Here is a 19191-nt window from a genome sequence, read left to right as displayed (position 1 = left end):
CTCCTGGAATGATTTAGACTTGACATAACAAAGGGGTTGAATACTTACTGAGTCATGACATTTCAGCTTTTCATTTTGTATTAATTTGTAAACATTAAATCTCAATTTAATCCATTTTAAATTCAGGCTGTAACAACAAATTTTTAAAAGAGCGTGAACACTCTGAAGGCAGTGTAAGAGTCAATGTACCAGATCAGTGGTTCTCAAACTTTTTGGGGTCAGAGAAAATTAATCAGGGACCCTCATAATCAAAACACAAAAAATATCATACAAAGAGTTTTACTATGACTTCGGTAGTGCATGGCCGGACTAACCAAGTTTCAGGCCCGAACTTGCTTTTTCTTAAGTTTGAAATGAGCTTTGTAGAAAAATACCTTCATTCAGGTTATTGAGACCAAAACGTTGGTTATAAGATCCATTCCATCAGTGGAGCATCACCAGTTACCTGGAGTTTTTATTATTTGAGCATACCGTTTTTCTGCATGCACCTGGTAATATGATAGGTATGTGAGCAGGGCTGGGGTCAATTACATTCCAGAAGTAAACTGAAATTCCAATACCAAATTCTATGAAAAAAATGTGAAATTGGAATTTCAGTTTACTGACTGAACTGACCCTAACCCTAAGTGCAAGTCATCAGTTTATCTATTCTTCAGCAGACAAACATTCAAAGGAAACCACTATTACATAACAGACAATCTAGGTCAACAGAAACCAGAAGGGAGTCAAACAAGTTATTGAAGTGCTAGGTGTCGTGTTTATTTCAGGAAGTGGAATAAAAGAAGAGAAAGGTGTTGCAGAGCCAGATACAGCAGAGGCAACCCTGTTCCTGGAGTGCATTTACATTTTGTTCCAACTAGGCACCACACCTGACCAACGGAGCTAATTGATCAGTTCAGTGATTGCATATATTCAACACACCTGGCCCTCCAGGACCAGGGTTGCCTACCCGAGACACAGCATTATGTCCAGCATGACATACACTATAGAAGACCAATACCAACCCATGTATCCCGCTTACCAGACCAACACCCCTCCCTCCCCTAATACATGCAAATCGTTACGTTGCTGGTTAAAACCATACCTAAGCAGTAGTAGTTATTGTATTTGAAAAGACGGGTTAAAACAACCAAAACAGTACATTAGTGCAAACTAGCAGCAAGTGGACTCGACAGATACTAGGAACAGTGGGTGCTTTCGTGACTTCTTAGCATATTCTGTGCTGCATCTGATTTCAAGCAGAACGTGTGCTTTCAGAGAATCAGCGAGACAGTCCTGTAACTCCCACACTGATACTGTATGTCCGTTATGACAATACGTTATTCTCAGTTTAACATACAGGCCTTCGCCCACACCACATTCCTCACTTTAGTTTCTGTAAAGAAAAAAGATCTTCCCTTCACAATGGTTGATTGAATAGGAATGTAGTGTTGTCAATTAGGGAGTGATAATTGTTGACTTGCAGCCAGTTTAGTTTAAGGTATAAAGAGTGCATGCATGTATTCACTACACGTTATGAGTCAATTTATTTGTTAAGGAATGTGACTATTGAGGTAAGCCAATAGTCTTAAAGTGTAAACCAGAGGTCCTTACATGAATACTGTTTCACTGTGTCTGAAATGGCACCAAAACATAAAATTGGAGAAAATGCATGACCACTTTCTAACATTTGCAAAATAAAACGTTAAAGAGTAAGAAACAGTCGAGTGACAAAGTTCCTTCTCATAGAATAATTAAAATTGACACATTTGTATGTGGACCCCAGGTAAGAGTAGCTGCTGCATGGGCAACAACTACTGGGGATCCTAATGAACTAAACATTCACTAAAAGAACCAACCGGCTCCGTGCTGAAAGTTCATGACAGACCGTATTGATAAATAACTTATTAATCATCCCAACATTTGGACTGCAATCAGCTCTCCCACTCCCCAAAGGAGCTCAGGTAAAGGTGTCGTCATAACTACAGCTACATCTCATTCTGATAATACAAAAGGAAGTTGGGGGGGGGGGGGGGGGGGGCATCACACTCACATCAAAGGAAGACGCCTCATTTGCTGGGAGAAAGTAGAGAAGAGGACCAATCACAACCAGACTCCGCCCACACACAGCACCATGCATAAGTACATCGGAATACGTGAGACCGAAGATATTGTCGCTCACAGAAAATTCTGATAGTTGTGTAAAAACTCCTTAATTTTCAAAATATAGCTCATAATACTGACTAAAGTGACAACGAGTCGTTTTTTCTTTTAAAACAGAAGCAAATGGCTACACAAAATATACTAGAAGCATAAGTACAAAAATACTAAAACACCTAGTGGGGGGTGGGACAGGGACAGGCCAAGGCTTCCCCATGTCCCTGCAAAGCTTTCCCACAATAATTTTTTTGTGAGCGACAGCAAAGTCCTGTGTGAGAGGATGATGACGGGGGGAGGGGTTGAGGAGAGAGGGGGTGAGGCTCCTCTGCTATGAGGAGACGGTGACCGGATTCAAGAATCCGTTCCGGCTGTAGAACTTAGAGAAAGCCTCTTCCAGAACCGAAGCGAGTCGTGGCTGGTCGCCCTGGACGAGAGAAGAGAGAATTCAGGACCCCATTTGAAAGGCAAATTGTCAGAATGCCTCATCCTCAGCCCTCTGTATCCTGCTGGACTGTTTTGAGCCTGGGATTGTGGGATTTAATTTCTGGGATTCAGGGATTGTGACCCTTTGTCTTACCTCGCTGATGAATCCCAGCTGAACGAGCTCCACGGCCAGCTCCTGCACATTCTCATCTGTACACAAAACACACAGGTCAACAACCCTGTGACCTGGCTGGTCTAGTGATAATGTTACACCCTCCGGCACACATCTACAGTGTCGGTAAAGGTTTGAATCTGGCCTTCTGCCCTCTGAAACTAAATCCATCTTTCCCCACAGTCATTCGCTCTTTCTACCTGTTCAATAAAAATCTGAAAATACATTTAAAGGTAAAGTACAACACTCTTGATGTGTCCATTTGTTTTGTATTTAACCTTTATTTTGACAGGGAAGACAGAGACCTAGGTCTCTATTCAAAATGCACCCTGTATAATAACATACACACAATCATGGTATGCACAAATATAACATCACAAATCACCCTGAAAAACAGTTATATTTATCCACAAATAAATCCCCAATCAATACTTTAAACTGCCCAAACGGCCCCAGAACATCAAGATGAAATGTATTTTGTTCCAGCAATACGGTGCATTAAAACTAAAAGCAGATTTACCTAGTTCAGTGGAGACCCTAGGAACCTCAAGAGTTTACCAACCCTGTGAACGTGTTAGGCAACTCAGATGTCTATACTTTAACAGCAAAAGACGGAAGTTTCTGAAATACGGCCTTGTAAACAAAAAGGGAGTAATGTAGAGATCTACATGTCTTTAGTGAAGTCCAGCCAACCTTTTGATACAGGATACAGTGATGGGTATCAAACTGTTGTCTGTAACAAAACGAAGGGCACTATGGGAGATGGCATCTAAAGGTTTAACAGTAGTAGCAGCTGCACTTTGATAAATAATATCACCATAATCAACAACAGACAAAAAGGTTGATTGAATAATCTGCTTCCTACTGCTTAGAGAAATACAAGATTTGTTTTAGAAAAAGCCAACTTTAAATCTCAGCTTCTTAAGCAGCTCATGTATACGTTTAAAAAAAAAAATCCATGTCAATCCAAATGCCTAAGTATTTATAAATACAGCATGCAAAAATATAGCTCTGTACACCCCCAAATCAACCCTAGCATGGACTAAAGACGTGTGGATACTTACTTGGTAACAAATCACAACTTAAGTGCCTGTTCAACTTGTCCTCAAGTTTCAGCAACAGCGTAAGCTGGAAAAAGAAGTAAGATAGATAATCTATATACACACACATCTCTATTTTTTTTTTAGGTTTGAAATCTGGACAGGACTTACCCCGGGCTGTATTTACAAAGCGTCTCAGAGTTGGAGGGCTTTTAAATCATAATGAATAAGATTACATGGACGGATGGGACCTGATCCTAGATCAGCATTGATGAATAGTCATGAGACTTACGTGATGTTTGGCGCCCTCATCAACAGGCTCGATGTTGCACTGCATCTGTAGGACCTGGGCAGAAAGATTTTTGTAGTCCAAAGCCAATTCAAACCAGTAGACAACACATATTTGGACAAAAAAAGAAATATATATACAGTGGGGAGAACAAGTATTTGATACACTGCCAATTTTGCAGGTTTTCCTACTTACAAAGCATGTAGAGGTCTGTAATTTTTTATCATAGGTACACTTCAACTGTGAGAGGCGGAATCTTAAACAAAAATCCAGAAAATCACATTGTATGATTTTTAAGTAATTAATTTGCATTTTATTGCATGACATAAGTATTTGATACATCCGAAAAGCAGAACCTAATATTTGGTACAGAAGCCTTTGTTTGCAATTACAGAGATCATACGTTTCCTGTAGTTCTTGACCAGGTTTGCACACACTGCAGCAGGGATTTTGGCCCACTCCTCCATACAGATCTTCTCCAGATCCTTCAGGTTTCGGGGCTGTCGCTGGGCAATACGGACTTTCAGCTCCCTCCAAAGATTTTCTATTGGGTTCAGGTCTGGAGACTGGCTAGGCCACTCCAGGACCTTGAGATGCTTCTTACGGAGCCACTCCTTAGTTGCCCTGGCTGTGTGTTTCGGGTTGTTGTCATGCTGGAAGACCCAGCCACGACCCATCTTCAATGCTTTTACTGAGGGAAGGAGGTTGTTGGCCAAGATCTCGCGATACATGGCCCCATCCATCCTCCCCTCAATACGGTGCAGTCGTCCTGTCCCCTTTGCAGAAAAGCATCCCCAAAGAATGATGTTTCCACGTCCAGGCTTCACGGTTGGGATGGTGTTCTTGGGGTTGTACTCATCCTTCTTCTTCCTCCAAACACGGCGAGTGGAGTTTAGACCAAAAAGCTCTATTTTTGTCTCATCAGACCACATGACCTTCTCCCATTCCTCCTCTGGATCATCCAGATGGTCATTGGCAATTTTCAGACGGGCCTGGACATGCGCTGGCTTGAGCAGGGGGACCTTGCGTGCACTGCAGGATTTTAATCCATGACGGCGTAGTGTGTTACTAATGGTTTACTTTGAGACTGTGGTCCCAGCTCTCTTCAGGTCATTGACCAGGTCCTGCCGTGTAGTTCTGGGCTAATCCCTCACCTTCCTCATGATCATTGATGCCCCACGAGGTGAGATCTTGCATGAAGCCCCAGACCGAGGGTGATTGACCGTCATCTTGAACTTCTTCCATTTTCTAATAATTGCGCCAACAGTTGTTGCCTTCTCACCAAGCTGCTTGCCTATTGTCCTGTAGCCCATCCCAGCCTTGTGCAGGTCTACAATTTTATCCCTGATGTCCTTACACAGCTCTCTGGTCTTGGCCATTGTGGAGAGGTTGGAGTCTGTTTGATTGAGTGTGTGGACAGGTGTCTTTTTTACAGGTAACGAGTTCAAACAGGTGCAGTTAATACAGGTAATGAGTGGAGAACAGGAGGGCTTCTTAAAGAAAAACTAACAGGTCTGTGAGAGCCGGAATTCTTACTGGTTGGTAGGTGATCAAATACTTATGTCATGCAATAAAATGCAAATTAATTACTTAAAAATCATACAATGTGATTTTCTGGATTTTTGTTTTAGATTCCGTCTCTCACAGTTGAAGTGTACCTATGATAAAAATTACAGACCTCTACATGTTTTGTAAGTAGGAAAACCTGCAAAATTGGCAGTGTATCAAATACTTGTTCTCCCCACTGTATATATATATATATATATATATCTCTCCCTTTGAAAACACTCACACATTGATCTATTTCATTTATATGTACTACATTTTGTCTCTTGTATCTACTACCTACACTTGTTGATTTTCTATACTATGCCTATGGAGTTCAGCCTGTATTGACTGCAATGTGGGTCTCAACAATACTTGAACTACTCAATTCCCCAATCAATCCCCTTTTCCCTGTCCAGTGTCCCTTTCAATCCATCTCTGTACTTCTCCCTCCTCCTTTAGGACTTACCTTCCTGGTCTCCAGCTCTGCAGGCTCAGGGGTGGGGCTTTTGACTGATGGGGGCACGATGGGGGACTTCACTGCTTCCTGCTCGGGCTGCTTGGGGCCGGGCACCCCAAAAGCTGTCAGCGGGTAGATCCCATTCCTGATACACCAGAGGGGGGGGGGGGTTAGACGTCTCATACAAACACACACACACACCTCTAGAGAAACACACACACATTCCCCTACCTCACATCTTCCAGGAACTTGTCCAGCTCAAGAGCAGGGAACTGGGAAAGCCTGTGGACATCAACAGATTGTTCCTGGTTAGTCTGCTGTTCACACACTGTCCAAGGCACAACAACATCAAGCGTGTCTCAATAGGAGACTAAACAGCAGTTGGGGACCATAAGTTCCTTCCCTTCTCAGTTATGTGTTAGTGGAAATGGCTACAAATCTGAACGTCATTGAAGATTTTAACAGAGTCATTTCAATCTTTTTGGGATTCCAAGAGATAGTTGGATCTAAGACTCACTTCATCTGAACTCCGTCCTTGACCTCCACGATCACCAGGTTGAGGTCCATGTTCTTCGTCATGTCCTCAAGAGCATTTTCTGGAATCATGTCTACATGACAAGACAGGGATAGTCCAATGACATTTTGTGTGTGTCAGTGTCAATTTGTGTGTGTCGCAGTGTGTTTCAGTGTCTGTATGCGTGTGTCTTGTTACTCACGCTGGTGGCTGACGATGCAGTGCGCTGCCAGCAGCTTCAGTAAGGGCACCTCGAACAGGGCCTGGTGGAACAGCAGCTCTTTGGCCGTGGGCCGCTTGCTGGGGTCCTGTTCCAGACACTTCTGGATGAACTCCTACCACAAGAAAACACCGGTATTAACAAGACAAGGTTCAGTCCTGGACAACACCGGCATTAACAAGACAATGTTCAGTCCTGGACAACACCGGCATTAACAAGACAAGGTTCAGTCCTGGACAACACCGGCATTAAAGAGAAATGTCATGTCTGGATGAACTCCTGCCACAAGCAAACACACATACAGGCAATAAAGAGAAATGTAAATAATAAAATCAAAGTTTGTCAAATGTTTTCAGAGCTCAAAAATGGTCTGGTGACATGTTGATTTTGGAGTGAACTATCCCTTTAAGAACACTATGGACTATAGTGGGTTGTTTAGCAACAAAACCAATGCATGCGCAACTTTGGGGCAAAACAGACGGGATGGCTTAAATTCAAAGGATTACGGACAACAAGTCAACTCTATTTAGTCTCCAAATGTTTATTGAAAAAAGAAATACAGTTGCACAATAAGCACTTGTCTCTCAAATACCTTGTTGGTTAGGTAGCTAGTGAATGTTTGCCATATAAGCATAGACAGTCAAAACACTTCAAAAGCAAGACATGGTGTAAAGAACAAGAGACGAGCTGGAATGAGCAACCTACGATTCCCTACATGGCTGCTACTTGTCATTGTTGCTAGCCATCTGTCCGCCATCTGTCCGTTCAGAATCATAACACAGCCTTTTACCCCTGCGATGAGAGCGCATCATTTTCGTGACGTTGTCAGGCAACCTGTCTATGTAGACTATAGTTATGTTATGGCTGGACTGGGTAATACCCTTCAGGACAAATCCATTCTGTATTTCAATGCAACACTCTCTTAAGGAATCAGCAACAAGCAGCGGGTGTTAGCTGCTAGGCCAGGGTCCCCGACTCACCCTCTGCAGTGGATCCTCCAGGAACTGAATGGCACTGTTGATGGCTTCTTGGGACACATACGACGACTCGCCGTTGCTCTGGATCTCCAGTACAGCCATCTGAAGAGACGAGGAAGTGTAGAAGATTAGAAACAGGACAAGTACAACACTACAAAACTGTTGGACTACAAAACTTCCCGTGTCCATGGAGCAAAGCTAGTCATCGACATCATGATTAAGTTAATTTGCATTTCAATTCTTTCAGTTGTCCGTCATACGAGAGTGAGAATAACAAAACATCAGAAACAAGTCACCACTCTTCACTCACCTCTAAGGCACACATTCCAAAGGAATAAATGTCCACTGCAGTGGTGACGTCTGCAACAGCTAGAAAAAGACCAATGTCAGTAGAAAATGTCAGTAGAAAAACAGCTCCACTACATGGTTTATCAAAAGTGACCATTTGTCTAAGGTTAAAGGTTATCTACCTCCATACTCAGGAGCAAAGAAGTGCAGGCTCTTCTGCTCCTCCCGACACGTCTTGACGTGGTTGTTGATGGTGTCTGGGGCCACTAACAGACGAGTCACAAATTAGTCCAAAGAGAATGGGGAACGTTAGGTTGCAAGGGCCACCTGGGGTATGTTCAGTAGGGCGCAAAACATTTCTGCAATGGATAATGAAATCTGTGTTCAGCTACTCCATTTCAAAATGTTTCCTCCCTACTGAACAAGGCCCCGGTATTAAAAACCCTTCAGACCAACACTTCTGAAAAGGTTGACATTTAGCGTGATTGACGGATCTGAGACCCACCTGAGCCAATCTTAATGAGGCCATTATGCTGGATGAAGATGGTGTCACAGGTCAGGTTGCCGTGGATGATGGGAGGGTCACAGGAGTGCAGGTAGCTGGGGAGAGGAGAGAAAGGTTACAGGAAGCTTCAAGAGAAGTGTGAATGTGTAGAATTTAGAGTTTGGAAAAAACAAAACTGACTCCAAGGGCCTCAAAGTAGAGCTTAGTCCAATATGGATATATGTAATGCTGTGTAGGTGAGAGACTGACCTGAGAGCAGACAGTATCTGTGTACACCAGCGCTTCCAGGCCTGATAGACAACAGACAGACAGCATAGAGATGACATTCAAACCTAATTGAAATGTGATTACCATGTGGTTCTTGAAGTGTTACTTCTGTCAAATGACCAGAATAGGCTGCAATTAATTGCAAAAAATGTATAAATTGCAACAGCGGGAAAGTTCTGCATTAACAGTGGGCTTTGTAGGTTCAGTTAAAAATAGGGCTGTCACAAGATAATAAAATGGGACACTGCCCCGCCTGCAGCCAAGAGGGTGATTTTTACTGAGCTACTGGGAAACCAGGAAGAGCATACAGGTGACATACATTCTGCATACAGCTTTCTCTGTGTCAGTCTTGTTTCCTGATTTCATTCTTGTTTGTTAATTTCAATTTAACATCAGTTCTTTAAAAGGGGAAGGCTCAAACAATAGTAAAGCGGCCACCCGCCACTTTTTCCGTAAACAGCTGAGGGAAAAATCTGTGTACGCGACCAATAAACTTTGAATGATTTGGGTGGAGCTGGAGAAATGGAACCACTCAGTCATATACAAAGCTATGGATGCAAGGACTGCCCATCCATGACATCAACATTTTACACCATGTCTAGAGGCTATACAGTGTTAACAATTACATTCCTTACAAACAATATTGTAAAAACAAAATCACATTTTATTTGTCACATACACATGATTAGCAGATGTTAATGCGAGTGTAGCGAAATGCTTGTGCTTCTAGTTCCGACCATGCAATAATATCTAACAAGTAATCTAACAACTTCACAACAACTACCTTATACACACACAAGTGTAAAGGAATGAATAAGAATATGTACATAAAAATATATGGATGAGCAATGGCCGAACGGCATAGGCAAGATGCAGTAGATGGTATAGAGTACAGTATATACATATGAGATGAGTAATGTAGGGTATGTAAATATGATATAAAGTGGCATTGTTTAAAGTGGCTAGTGATACATTTATTATATCCCCCAAAAAATATTATTCAAGTGCCTAGAGATTTGAATCCGTATGTTGGCAGCAACCACTCAATGTTACCTTATATATTTTGGGTTCTGATGGGGAACGACAGTTATACTAAGCCTATGAGGAATTTCTATTATATTCTTGAAATAAGTTATATTCTTAAAGAATCAATGGGTAATATACAGTGCATTCTGAAAATATTCAGACCACTTGACTTTCTCCACATTTTGTTATGTTATAGCCTTGTTCTAAAAAATGTATTAAATAAAAAAGTCTCAATCTACACACAATACCCCATAATGAAAAAGGAAAAACAGGATTTTAGAAATATTGTATTAAAATGTCAGCAAAAACCAAGCCATGAGGTCAAAGGAATTGCCCGTAGAGCTCTGAGATAGGATTGTGTTGAGGCATAGATCTGGGGAAGGTTACCAAAACATTTCTGCAGCATTGAAGGTCCAAGAACACAGTGGCCTCCATCATTCTTAAATGGAAGTTTGGACCCACCGAGACTCTTCCTAGAGCTGGCCGCCTGGCCAAACTAAGCAATCGGGGGAGAAGAATGGGAAAAACTCCCCAAATACAGGTGTGCCAAGCTTGTAGCATCATACCCTGTATGATGTAATCGCTGCCAAAAGGTCCTTCAACAAAGTACTGAGTAGAGGGTCTGAATACTTATTTCATTTTTTAGTATTTAATAAATATGCAAAAATGACTAAAAACCTTGTTTTCGCTTTGTCATTATGGGGTATTGTGTGTAGATTGATGAGGAACATTTATTTAATAAATTTTAGAATAGGTCGGTAATGTAACAAAATGTGGAAAAGGGGAAGGGGTCTGAATAACATTCCAAATGCAGTTTAAGTATTCAAACCCTTTGCTATGAGACTCAAAATTGAGCTCAGGTGCATCCTGTTTCCGTTGATCATCCTTGAGATGTTTCTACCACTTGATTGGAGTCCAGCTGTGGAAAATTAAATTGATTGGACATTATTTGTAAAGGCACACCTGTCTATATAAAGGTCCCACAGTTGACAGTGCATGTCAGAGCAAAAACCAGAAGGAAGCCAATCCTCAGTAAAAGGAACATGAAAGCCTGCTTTGTGTTTGCCAAAAGGCACCTAAAAGACTCTCAGACCATGAGAAACAAGATTATCTGGTCTGATGAAACCAAGACTGAACTCTCTGCCAAGCGTCACGTCTGGAGAAAACCAGGCACCTGGCCAATACCATCTCTACGGTGAAGGATGGTGGTGGCAGCATCATGCTGTTGGGAAGTTTTTCAGCAGCAGGGACTTGAACCTGATCGAACATCACTGGCGAGACCTGAAAATAGCTGTGCAGCAACGCTCCCCATCCAACCTGATAGAGCTTGAGGGGATCTGCAGAGAGGAATGGGAGAAACTCCCCAAATACAGGTGTGCCAAGCTTGTAGCTTTATACCCAAGAAGACTTGAGGCTAATCGCTGGCAAAGGTGCTTCAACAAAGTACTGAGTAAAGGGTCTGAATACTTAGAGTACCAGTCAGTTTAATCATAGAGCTTGATGGTTTTTGCGACTACACTTAAAGATGCTTTCAAAGTTCTTGAAATGTTCCAGACTGGCTTTCATGTCTTACTGTAATGATGGACTGTTGTTTCTCTTCACTTATTTGAGCTGTTCTTGACATAATATGGACTTGGTCTTTTACCAAATAGGGCTATCTTCTGTATACCACCTCTACCTTGTCACAACACAACTGATTGGCTCAAACGCATTAAGGAAAGACATTCCACAAATTAACTTTTAACAAGCCACACCTGTTAATTGAAATGCATTCCAGGTGACTACCTCATGTAGCTGGTTGAGAGAATGCCAAGAGTGTGCAAAGTTGGCTACTTTGGAGAATCAAAAATATTAATTTGTTTAACACTTTTGGTTACTACATGATTCCATATGTGTTCATAGTTTGTCTTCACTATTATTCTACAATGTAGAAAATAGTAAAAATAAAGAGAAAACCTGGAATGAGTAGGTGTCCAAACATTTGACTTTTACTGTATATAAATATTGTTTTAGATTTTTTTTAAATATATTAGCAGAAATTTATAAACCTGTTTTTGCTTTGTCATTATGGATGAAGGTTTTTAACCTAGATGAAGGTTAAAAACAATCAATTTTAGAATAAGGCTGTAACGTGATGAAATGTGGAAAGAGTGAAAGGGTCTGAATACTTCCCGAATGCACTGTATCATGAATTTAAAAGTTTTTTTAAATGATGTAGCAATAACAGCCCTTTTAAGATCCAAACAGACTAAAAATCCACCACGTACCTTCTCATTCATTGTCTTGTGGTTTTTCTTGGTCTTTTTCAGAAACTGCTTCAGGCTTCCTGAAGACATGTATTCTGTGATGAAAATGACCTGCAAGTGGAAAAAAGTTGTTAATTTCCTGTGTAATACATTCCATTTATATTTCTTACTATTAAAAAGGTAGTTATTTTACTGCATTTGAAATCTCTCTTACCCTGGCCCTATTTTCCTTCACATCAGCCCAGTATTTGTGAAACTTGACAATGTTCAGATGCTCCAACTGGATCAAGTTGTCAAACACCGCTTTGACTTTCTCCTGGACAGTGATAAAAAGGAGAAGGGAAAATATAAATATTTGCAATCAAACATACCACAACCTTCAACTAATAAACATGATTGATGTCAATGAGCTCAACCCTTCAGTCCAAATTGACATTTTCTCATCATCCACTAAGTTAAGGCCAATTAAGACAAACTCAATATATCTATCAAAACCCCTTAACCTGGGTTAATGTCTGTTTCTGCTTTTTTTCCCCCATGGGGATGTATTTTTTATTTAAAAATTGTCTAACCCGATCTACATTTGTTTGATTGTGGGCGATGTGGCCACAGGATATTTTTACTAACTAGGGCTTATATGTCTCATAACAATCCTGACTTGTAAGAAATGCCAAGAATGTTCTTGCACATATTACATTGGAGGGTATTGCAACTCAGAATATGATCTGGTCTTGCCAAGCAAGAGGTAAAGCAAAGGTTAGTTCAGGATCTCTGCAAGTCATACTTTCCCCACAGAGTCAAACAAATATATTTTTTAAGTTGTCACATACACCGGATAGGTGTTGTAGTACTTAGTATGTACTACGGAGCAAATTAGGGTTAAGTGCCTTGCTCAAGGGCACATCGACAGATTTAGCTTGTCGGCTCGGGTATTCGAACCACTAGGCTACCTGCCACCTAAACTCAGAAACGCAACATCGGGAGAATTCTGGGAACTATTAAAAACGATCAACAAAAACTACTCAAACTAAGGGCCTCCCGGGTGGCGCAGTGGTCTAAGGCACAGCATCGCACTGTGCCACCAGAGACTCTGGGTTCGCGCCCAGGCTCTGTCGCAGCCGGCCGCGACCGGGAGGTCCGTGGGGCGACACACAATTGACCTAGCGTCGTCCGGGTTAGGGAGGGTTTGGCCGGTAGGGATGTCCTTGTTTCATCGCGCACCAGCGACCCCTGTGGCGGGCTGGGGGCAGTGCGCGCTAACCGAGGTGGCCAGGTGTTTCCTCCGAGACATTGGTGCGGCTGTCTTCCGGGTTGGAGGCGCGCTGTGTTAAGAAGCAGTGCGGCTTGGTTGCGTTGTGTTTCGGAGGACGCATGGCTTTCGACCTTCGTCTCTCCCGAGCCTGTACGGGAGTTGTAGCGATGAAACAAGATAGTAACTACTAACAATTGGATACGACGAACTTGGGGAGAAAAGGGGGTAAAAAAAAAATAAAACTACTCAAACTAAAGGGAGCTCATTCTACTCAATGCTCAGCCTGTTTTCAACAGACACCAACACAGCATGTTGACATGCAGAACAGAAGGCAGACTACACTGTCTGAGAGCACACTGACAAGCTCCAAACAGACAGTCAGAGAGGAACACAGCCAAGAACAGGGTCTTGTTTATTCAGCACCAAACATAAGACGGACCACCACCTGGACTTGTCTAATAAGAAATGCTCATTTTTGTTTTGCGTACAAAACATTTTTAACGTTCTGCGCCCTTATGAACATGACCCAGCACACAGACAAAGATTTAAAAACAATGTGCGAGAGGATTGTGCCTGAGGATTATGCAACAACCTTTGTGTCAGTCTCTATGAACAGTTTTCATAACACTTTGTAAAGAGAGTACTTTGCTTTGCTATATGTTTGGCAGCAACGGGTTGGAACCCGGCTCGCTCATGTCGCACCAAATGTGGATCTTTAGGGACCATATGCTGTAGACGTCTGACTGCAGACATTTTGACGTGAATCTACATGCAAAAATAGGTGCTCAGTCAGTTCACAAATTACAGCCTGCACTCTGTTCAGGAGGTGCTAAGTACTCTGGGCCAGCAAACGCCATTGGTGTGTCTGAGCACTAAGGAGCTTAGGCAAATCTTACCATAACTCTATCCTCCTGATTCCGGCTTACAAGCAAAAACTCAAGCAGGAAAACCAGTGACACGATCAACACCAATGATTACAGGCAACATCCACACTGAGCTAAAGGCTAGAGCTGCCACTTTCAAGGAGCGGGACACTAATCCAGACGCTTAGAAGAAATCCCGCTACACACTGACGAACCATCAAAAAGGAAAAGCATCAATACAGGGCCATGCATGGGTGCATACTTAGTCCCCTCCTGTACTCCCTGTTCACCCATTACTGCGTGGCCGCTCACGACTCCAACACCAATGTTAAGTTTGCCAACGACACAATGGTGGTAGGCCTGATCACAGACAACAATGAGACAGCCTACAGTACCAGGACAACAAGCTCTCCCTCAATGCCAGCAAGACAAAGGAGCTGATCGTGAATTACGGGAAATGGAGGGCCGAGCATGCCCCCTTTCACATCGACAGGGCTGTAATGGAGCGGGTCGAGAGCTTCAAGTTCCTCTGTGTCAACTTCACTTATTATGGTCCAAACACACCAACACAGTCGTGAAGAGGGCATGACAATGCCTCATCCCCCCTCAGGAGGCTAACAAGATTTGGCATGGGTCCTCAAATCCTCAAAGTTCTACAGTTGCACCATTGAGAGCATCTTGACTGGCTGCATCTCCGCTTGGTATGGCAAATGCTTGGCATCCAACCGTAAGGCGCTAGAGAAGGTAGTGCCAACTGTCCAGTGCATCACTGGGGCCGAGCTCTCTGCTATCCAGGCCCTCTACCAGGCAGTGTCAGAGGAAGGCCCTAAAAATAGTCTAAGACTCTTAGACTACTCTGTTCAGCATTCTTATGGCTTCTACCCCTAAGCCATAAGAATGCTGAACAGTTCATCACACATCTGAAGGGGGCACTGACTCTATGCACACTCACTGGACTCTACACATACGCTCACAACACACACACACCAGCTGCTGCTACTCTGTTTTATCATCCATCCTGATTGCCTTGCCACTTTTAGCCCTACCTGCATGAACATATTACCTCAATTATCTCTTACCCCTGCACATTTCGGTACTGGTACTCCTTGTATATAACATCGTTATTTTGTGTACCTATTTTTTTTTTTTTTTTACAAAATGTTCTTACTTTCTAACTCTGTCTGTAATGAACAATGCAATCTCAAAGTGCATGTTAACCAAATAAACATCAGGTAATTTAAAAAATAAATAGATGCTACAGTAGCTAGATCAGCTTGATAAAGTCTGTTTGAGTGCTTCTTGAAGCAGATGGGCAGCCGCAGTCATGAGAGGATCTGGAAGCTCATCGCTAGACGGTCAGCGGAGGTGGTGATGAATGGGTGATAACTGATCATTATGACATCACATAGAGCATGGTTCTGTTGCAGCTGAGCCCTGGTTGAGAACCCAACCCACCTCCTGCAGCTTGAAGTTCTTCCGCTCTGAGAACATGACCTCATTCCACACCACCTCCACACCCTCCTCTGTGTCCATGGCCAGGTAGGCATTGTCAATCCCAGGGACATTGCGCTGGTTCACCTAAAACGAGGAACAGTGTTGGATTACACCAATAATTCTCCATCCGATTCAAAGTAGTTGTGTAAAAAAACAAGTTCAATATTTGTGGGGCCAAAAGTCTAACAACACAAACAGTAACCCTTTTCCTTTCTCCAGCACATGCTCATTGAATACCTCCTCTCTGCGTTTCTGCCAGCGTCCACACGGGCTCTCCTCCAGAATCTCTGACTCGTCCTCGCTCTCCTCTTCCTCGTCCTCTGTCGCAGGGGGCTGTGTCACAGTGGACACTGGGGGGGACACGGATGACACACTCTGACCGGTGGGTGCAGCGACAATAGACTCTGGTTTCCCCTCCTGGACAGAGTCCAACACCTGCTTCCCTTCTCCCTCTGACATCTTGTCAAGCTCGGCCACCTACTGCAAAACCCGACAAATTGTAGACTCAAAGGCTTCATGCATCATTGCCAGAAGAGTAAATGTATTGTGTACACACACACACACAGTATTGCCACCCCGGATATTATATTTATGTCAAAGACTGAGGCACTCTTAAATTCAGTTGAATTTAGCTACGTTGCTTCAACAGGGCTGAACCTGATATTGTCCACGCACCTGATACGACGTGCTTGACTATCTGACAGCTTATTTCAGACATTGATTCAGTCAGAATAAACTAGCTAGGTAACGTTAGTTCTCCTCTCCAGCGTAACATGAAAGAGGGCTCCTCTAAAAATGGCTAACATGAAGTTAGCATAGTTAACGTTAACTACCTTGCAAACCTGAATGATGTTGTCAGCTCCGTATCAGTAGACTCCAACTACAAACTTCTTTCAAATCCTTGTGGAAATACGATTGGCTAACAAGCTACTGTAGCTAGTTATATCCGCTAGTCAGCTAGCTATGTAGCCACCGCCGGTTAACGTAACTATAATGTCGTGATCTGCCGTCTTGAGGATATTAGCTAACCAAAAGGCAAGATGACAGTTAGTTAACTAACCTCACCAACTACTTAACACGCCGAATTGCTGTTAAAATAAAAATGACAGATTATGCTAGATTTTTGCAAGCCTTGTCCCTAGCTGGATGGCCAGTCCGTCAGTCAGCCAAGCTAGAGAGAAACAGTTCACGTTAGCTAGCTAGATACTATAGTACTGTAGTTGTTGCAAAAATATCAAAGTCCTATGTTGGAGGGAAAAAAACAATCGAAATGAAATCATTTTTTTATATCACAATTATAAAGCAATAGGTTACTATGAACCGAGGTCTACACGGTTGATAAAATAATGGCGACATACACACACCGACTCAAATCACTACAAAAGTAATCAAAACGGAGACGGCAGTGGGCGTGGATTGCCTTCCACGTTGGTTTATTACTCGATGATAGTCTAGATTGACATTTCATAGGCCGAATCATAGTACCAATTATTAAAATATGCTTTTTGATTGGTCAAAGATACTGTTGTCGTTCTAATAGGCCACTCCTACAGTAGGGGAGAAAACTAATTATTGCGCCAGACATGCATTATTTTTTTCAGTGCCACTAGAGGTCAGTATAGTGCTCACTGTGGGTTAGGCCCTATCAATGGGCCCAAGATAAATCTATGGTGAGGCCTAGCTACCTTTTCACAGAGGTATTACGTTTTTTGTAGGTCCCAAAGGGAAAACACGCGGTGTAACTACTTCGTTACACAACAAGATATCAGCTATCAAGTGCATCTCAAACCGAGATTGCGATATACAACACACTGTCCTGCAACTCTCTGCTATGAACTGACAGGTTGCAACCAGGGTAGATGAGTCAGGACTTCTGAAAACATAAAGATCTGCTGCTTGAAGTGGAATTAGTAAGCCAGTAGAGGACACTCATCCCCTTTAGCATGCCCCACGCAGAAACATTCTTATTCCACAGAATCAAAATAAGATTCTAGTAATTAATCCTTCAAATAAGACATTCTGAGAGCCTGAAGAGAAAGTGTGTGTGTGTGTGTGTGTGTGAGAGAGAGAGAGAGAGAGAGAGAGAGAGAGAGAGAGAGAGAGAGAGAGAGAGCAGGAGTTGCCATATGACATTGGCCCTATCATAGAGTGTATTCTGAAAGTATTCAGACCCCTTGACTTTTTCCACATTTTGTTATGTTACAGCCTTATTCTAAAATGTATTAAATTGTTTTGTTTTTTTCCCTCATCAATCTACACACAATACCCCATAATGACAAAGCAAAAACACGTTTTTATAAATGTTTGCAAATTTATGAAATGAAAAACCCTGGAAAAATAACATTTACATAAGTATTCATACTCAGTACTTTGTTGAAGCACCTTTGGCAGTGATTACAGCCTTGAGTCTTCTTGGGTACGACGCTACAAGCTTGGCACGGCTGTATTTGGGGAGTTTCTCCCATTCTCTCTGCAGATCCTCTCAAGCTCTGTCAGGTTGGATGGGGAGCGTCACTGCACAGCAATTTTCAGGTGTCTCCAGTGATGTTCGATCAGGTTCAAGTACGGGCTCTGGCCGGGCCACTCAGAGACTTGTCCTGAAACCACTCCTGTGTTGTCTTGGCTGTGTGCTTAGGGTCGTTGTCCTGTTGGAAGGTGAACCTTCGCCCCCAGTCTCTGGAGCAGGTTTTCATCAAGGATCTCTCTGTACTTTGCTCCGTTCATCTTTCCCTCGATTCTGACTCGTCTCCCAGTCCCTGCTGCTGAAGAACATCCCCACAGCATGATGCTGCCCCACCATGCGTCACCGTAGGAATGGTGCCAGGTTTCCTCCAGACGTGATGCTTGGCATTCAGGCCAAAGAGTTCAATCTTGGTTTCATCAGACCAGAGAATCTTGTTTCTCATGGTCTGAGAGTCCTTTAGGTGCCTTTTGGCAAACTCCAAGCGGACTGTCATGTGCCTTGTACTGAGGAGTGGCTTACGTCTAGCCACTACCATAAAGGCCTTATTGATGGAGTGCTGCAGAGATGGTTGTCCTTCTGGAAGGTTCTCCCATCTCCACAGAGGAACTCTGGAGCGCTGTCAGAGAGACCATCGGGTTCTTGGTCACCTCCCTGACCGAGGCCCTTCTCCCCCGATTGCTCAGTTTGGCCCAGGCAGCCAGCTCTAGGAAGAGTCTGGCTGCCCGGTTCCAAACTTCTTCCATTTATGAATGATGGAGGCCACTGTGTTCTTGGGGACCTTCAATGCTGCAGACATTTTTTTGGTACCCTTTCCCAGATCTGTGCCTCGACACAATCCTGTATCGGAGCTCTATGGACATTTTATTCGACCTCATGGCTTGGTTTTTGCTGTGACATGCTCTGTCAACTGTGGGACCTTATAAAGACAGGTGTGTGCCTTTCCAAATGATGAGGAAAATGTTTTATTTAATCCATTTTAGAATAAAGCTGTAATGTAACAATGTGGA

General features: G+C 42.9%; 1 protein-coding gene across 2 annotated transcripts; it reads right to left on the bottom strand.

The window, feature by feature from the left end:
* Positions 1-734: 734 nt before the first annotated feature.
* nrbp1 (nuclear receptor binding protein 1) lies at positions 735-17127 on the bottom strand. Of its 2 annotated transcripts, none has more exons than XM_071369601.1 (18): positions 16554-17127; positions 15958-16200; positions 15682-15804; positions 12326-12427; positions 12133-12222; positions 8822-8862; positions 8573-8667; positions 8250-8333; positions 8090-8148; positions 7783-7881; positions 6785-6917; positions 6586-6676; positions 6300-6350; positions 6078-6213; positions 4067-4120; positions 3799-3862; positions 2717-2772; positions 735-2563 (listed from the first exon to the last, which is right to left on the bottom strand). In XM_071369601.1, exons 2-18 carry the CDS (start codon positions 16177-16179, stop codon positions 2468-2470), a joined length of 1596 nt encoding a protein of 531 aa, XP_071225702.1. In that variant the 5' UTR covers positions 16180-16200; positions 16554-17127; the 3' UTR covers positions 735-2467. The 2 variants fall into 2 exon arrangements, with proteins under 2 accessions (XP_071225702.1, XP_071225703.1); XM_071369602.1 differs by having other exon boundaries at positions 15958-16197; positions 16554-17118.
* Positions 17128-19191: the final 2064 nt, after the last annotated feature.

The sequence above is a fragment of the Salvelinus alpinus genome, chromosome 27 (assembly GCF_045679555.1).
Source record: "Salvelinus alpinus chromosome 27, SLU_Salpinus.1, whole genome shotgun sequence".
In the NCBI taxonomy this organism is placed as follows: Eukaryota; Metazoa; Chordata; class Actinopteri; order Salmoniformes; family Salmonidae; genus Salvelinus; species Salvelinus alpinus.
Note: the sequence above shows the minus strand (reverse complement) of the source record. Positions and strands in the feature narration are given on the sequence as shown.

Coding starts and splice junctions, on each gene's coding strand:
- nrbp1 (XM_071369601.1), bottom strand. CDS start 16,179: ATGTCAGAGGGAGAAGGGAAGCAGGTGTTGGACTCTGTCCAGGAGGGG. Junction 8,149..8,249: donor CTTTGCTCCTGAGTATGGAG/GTAGATAACCTT, acceptor GTCTTTTTCTAG/CTGTTGCAGACGTCACCACT. Junction 7,882..8,089: donor TTGGAATGTGTGCCTTAGAG/GTGAGTGAAGAG, acceptor TCGTCTCTTCAG/ATGGCTGTACTGGAGATCCA.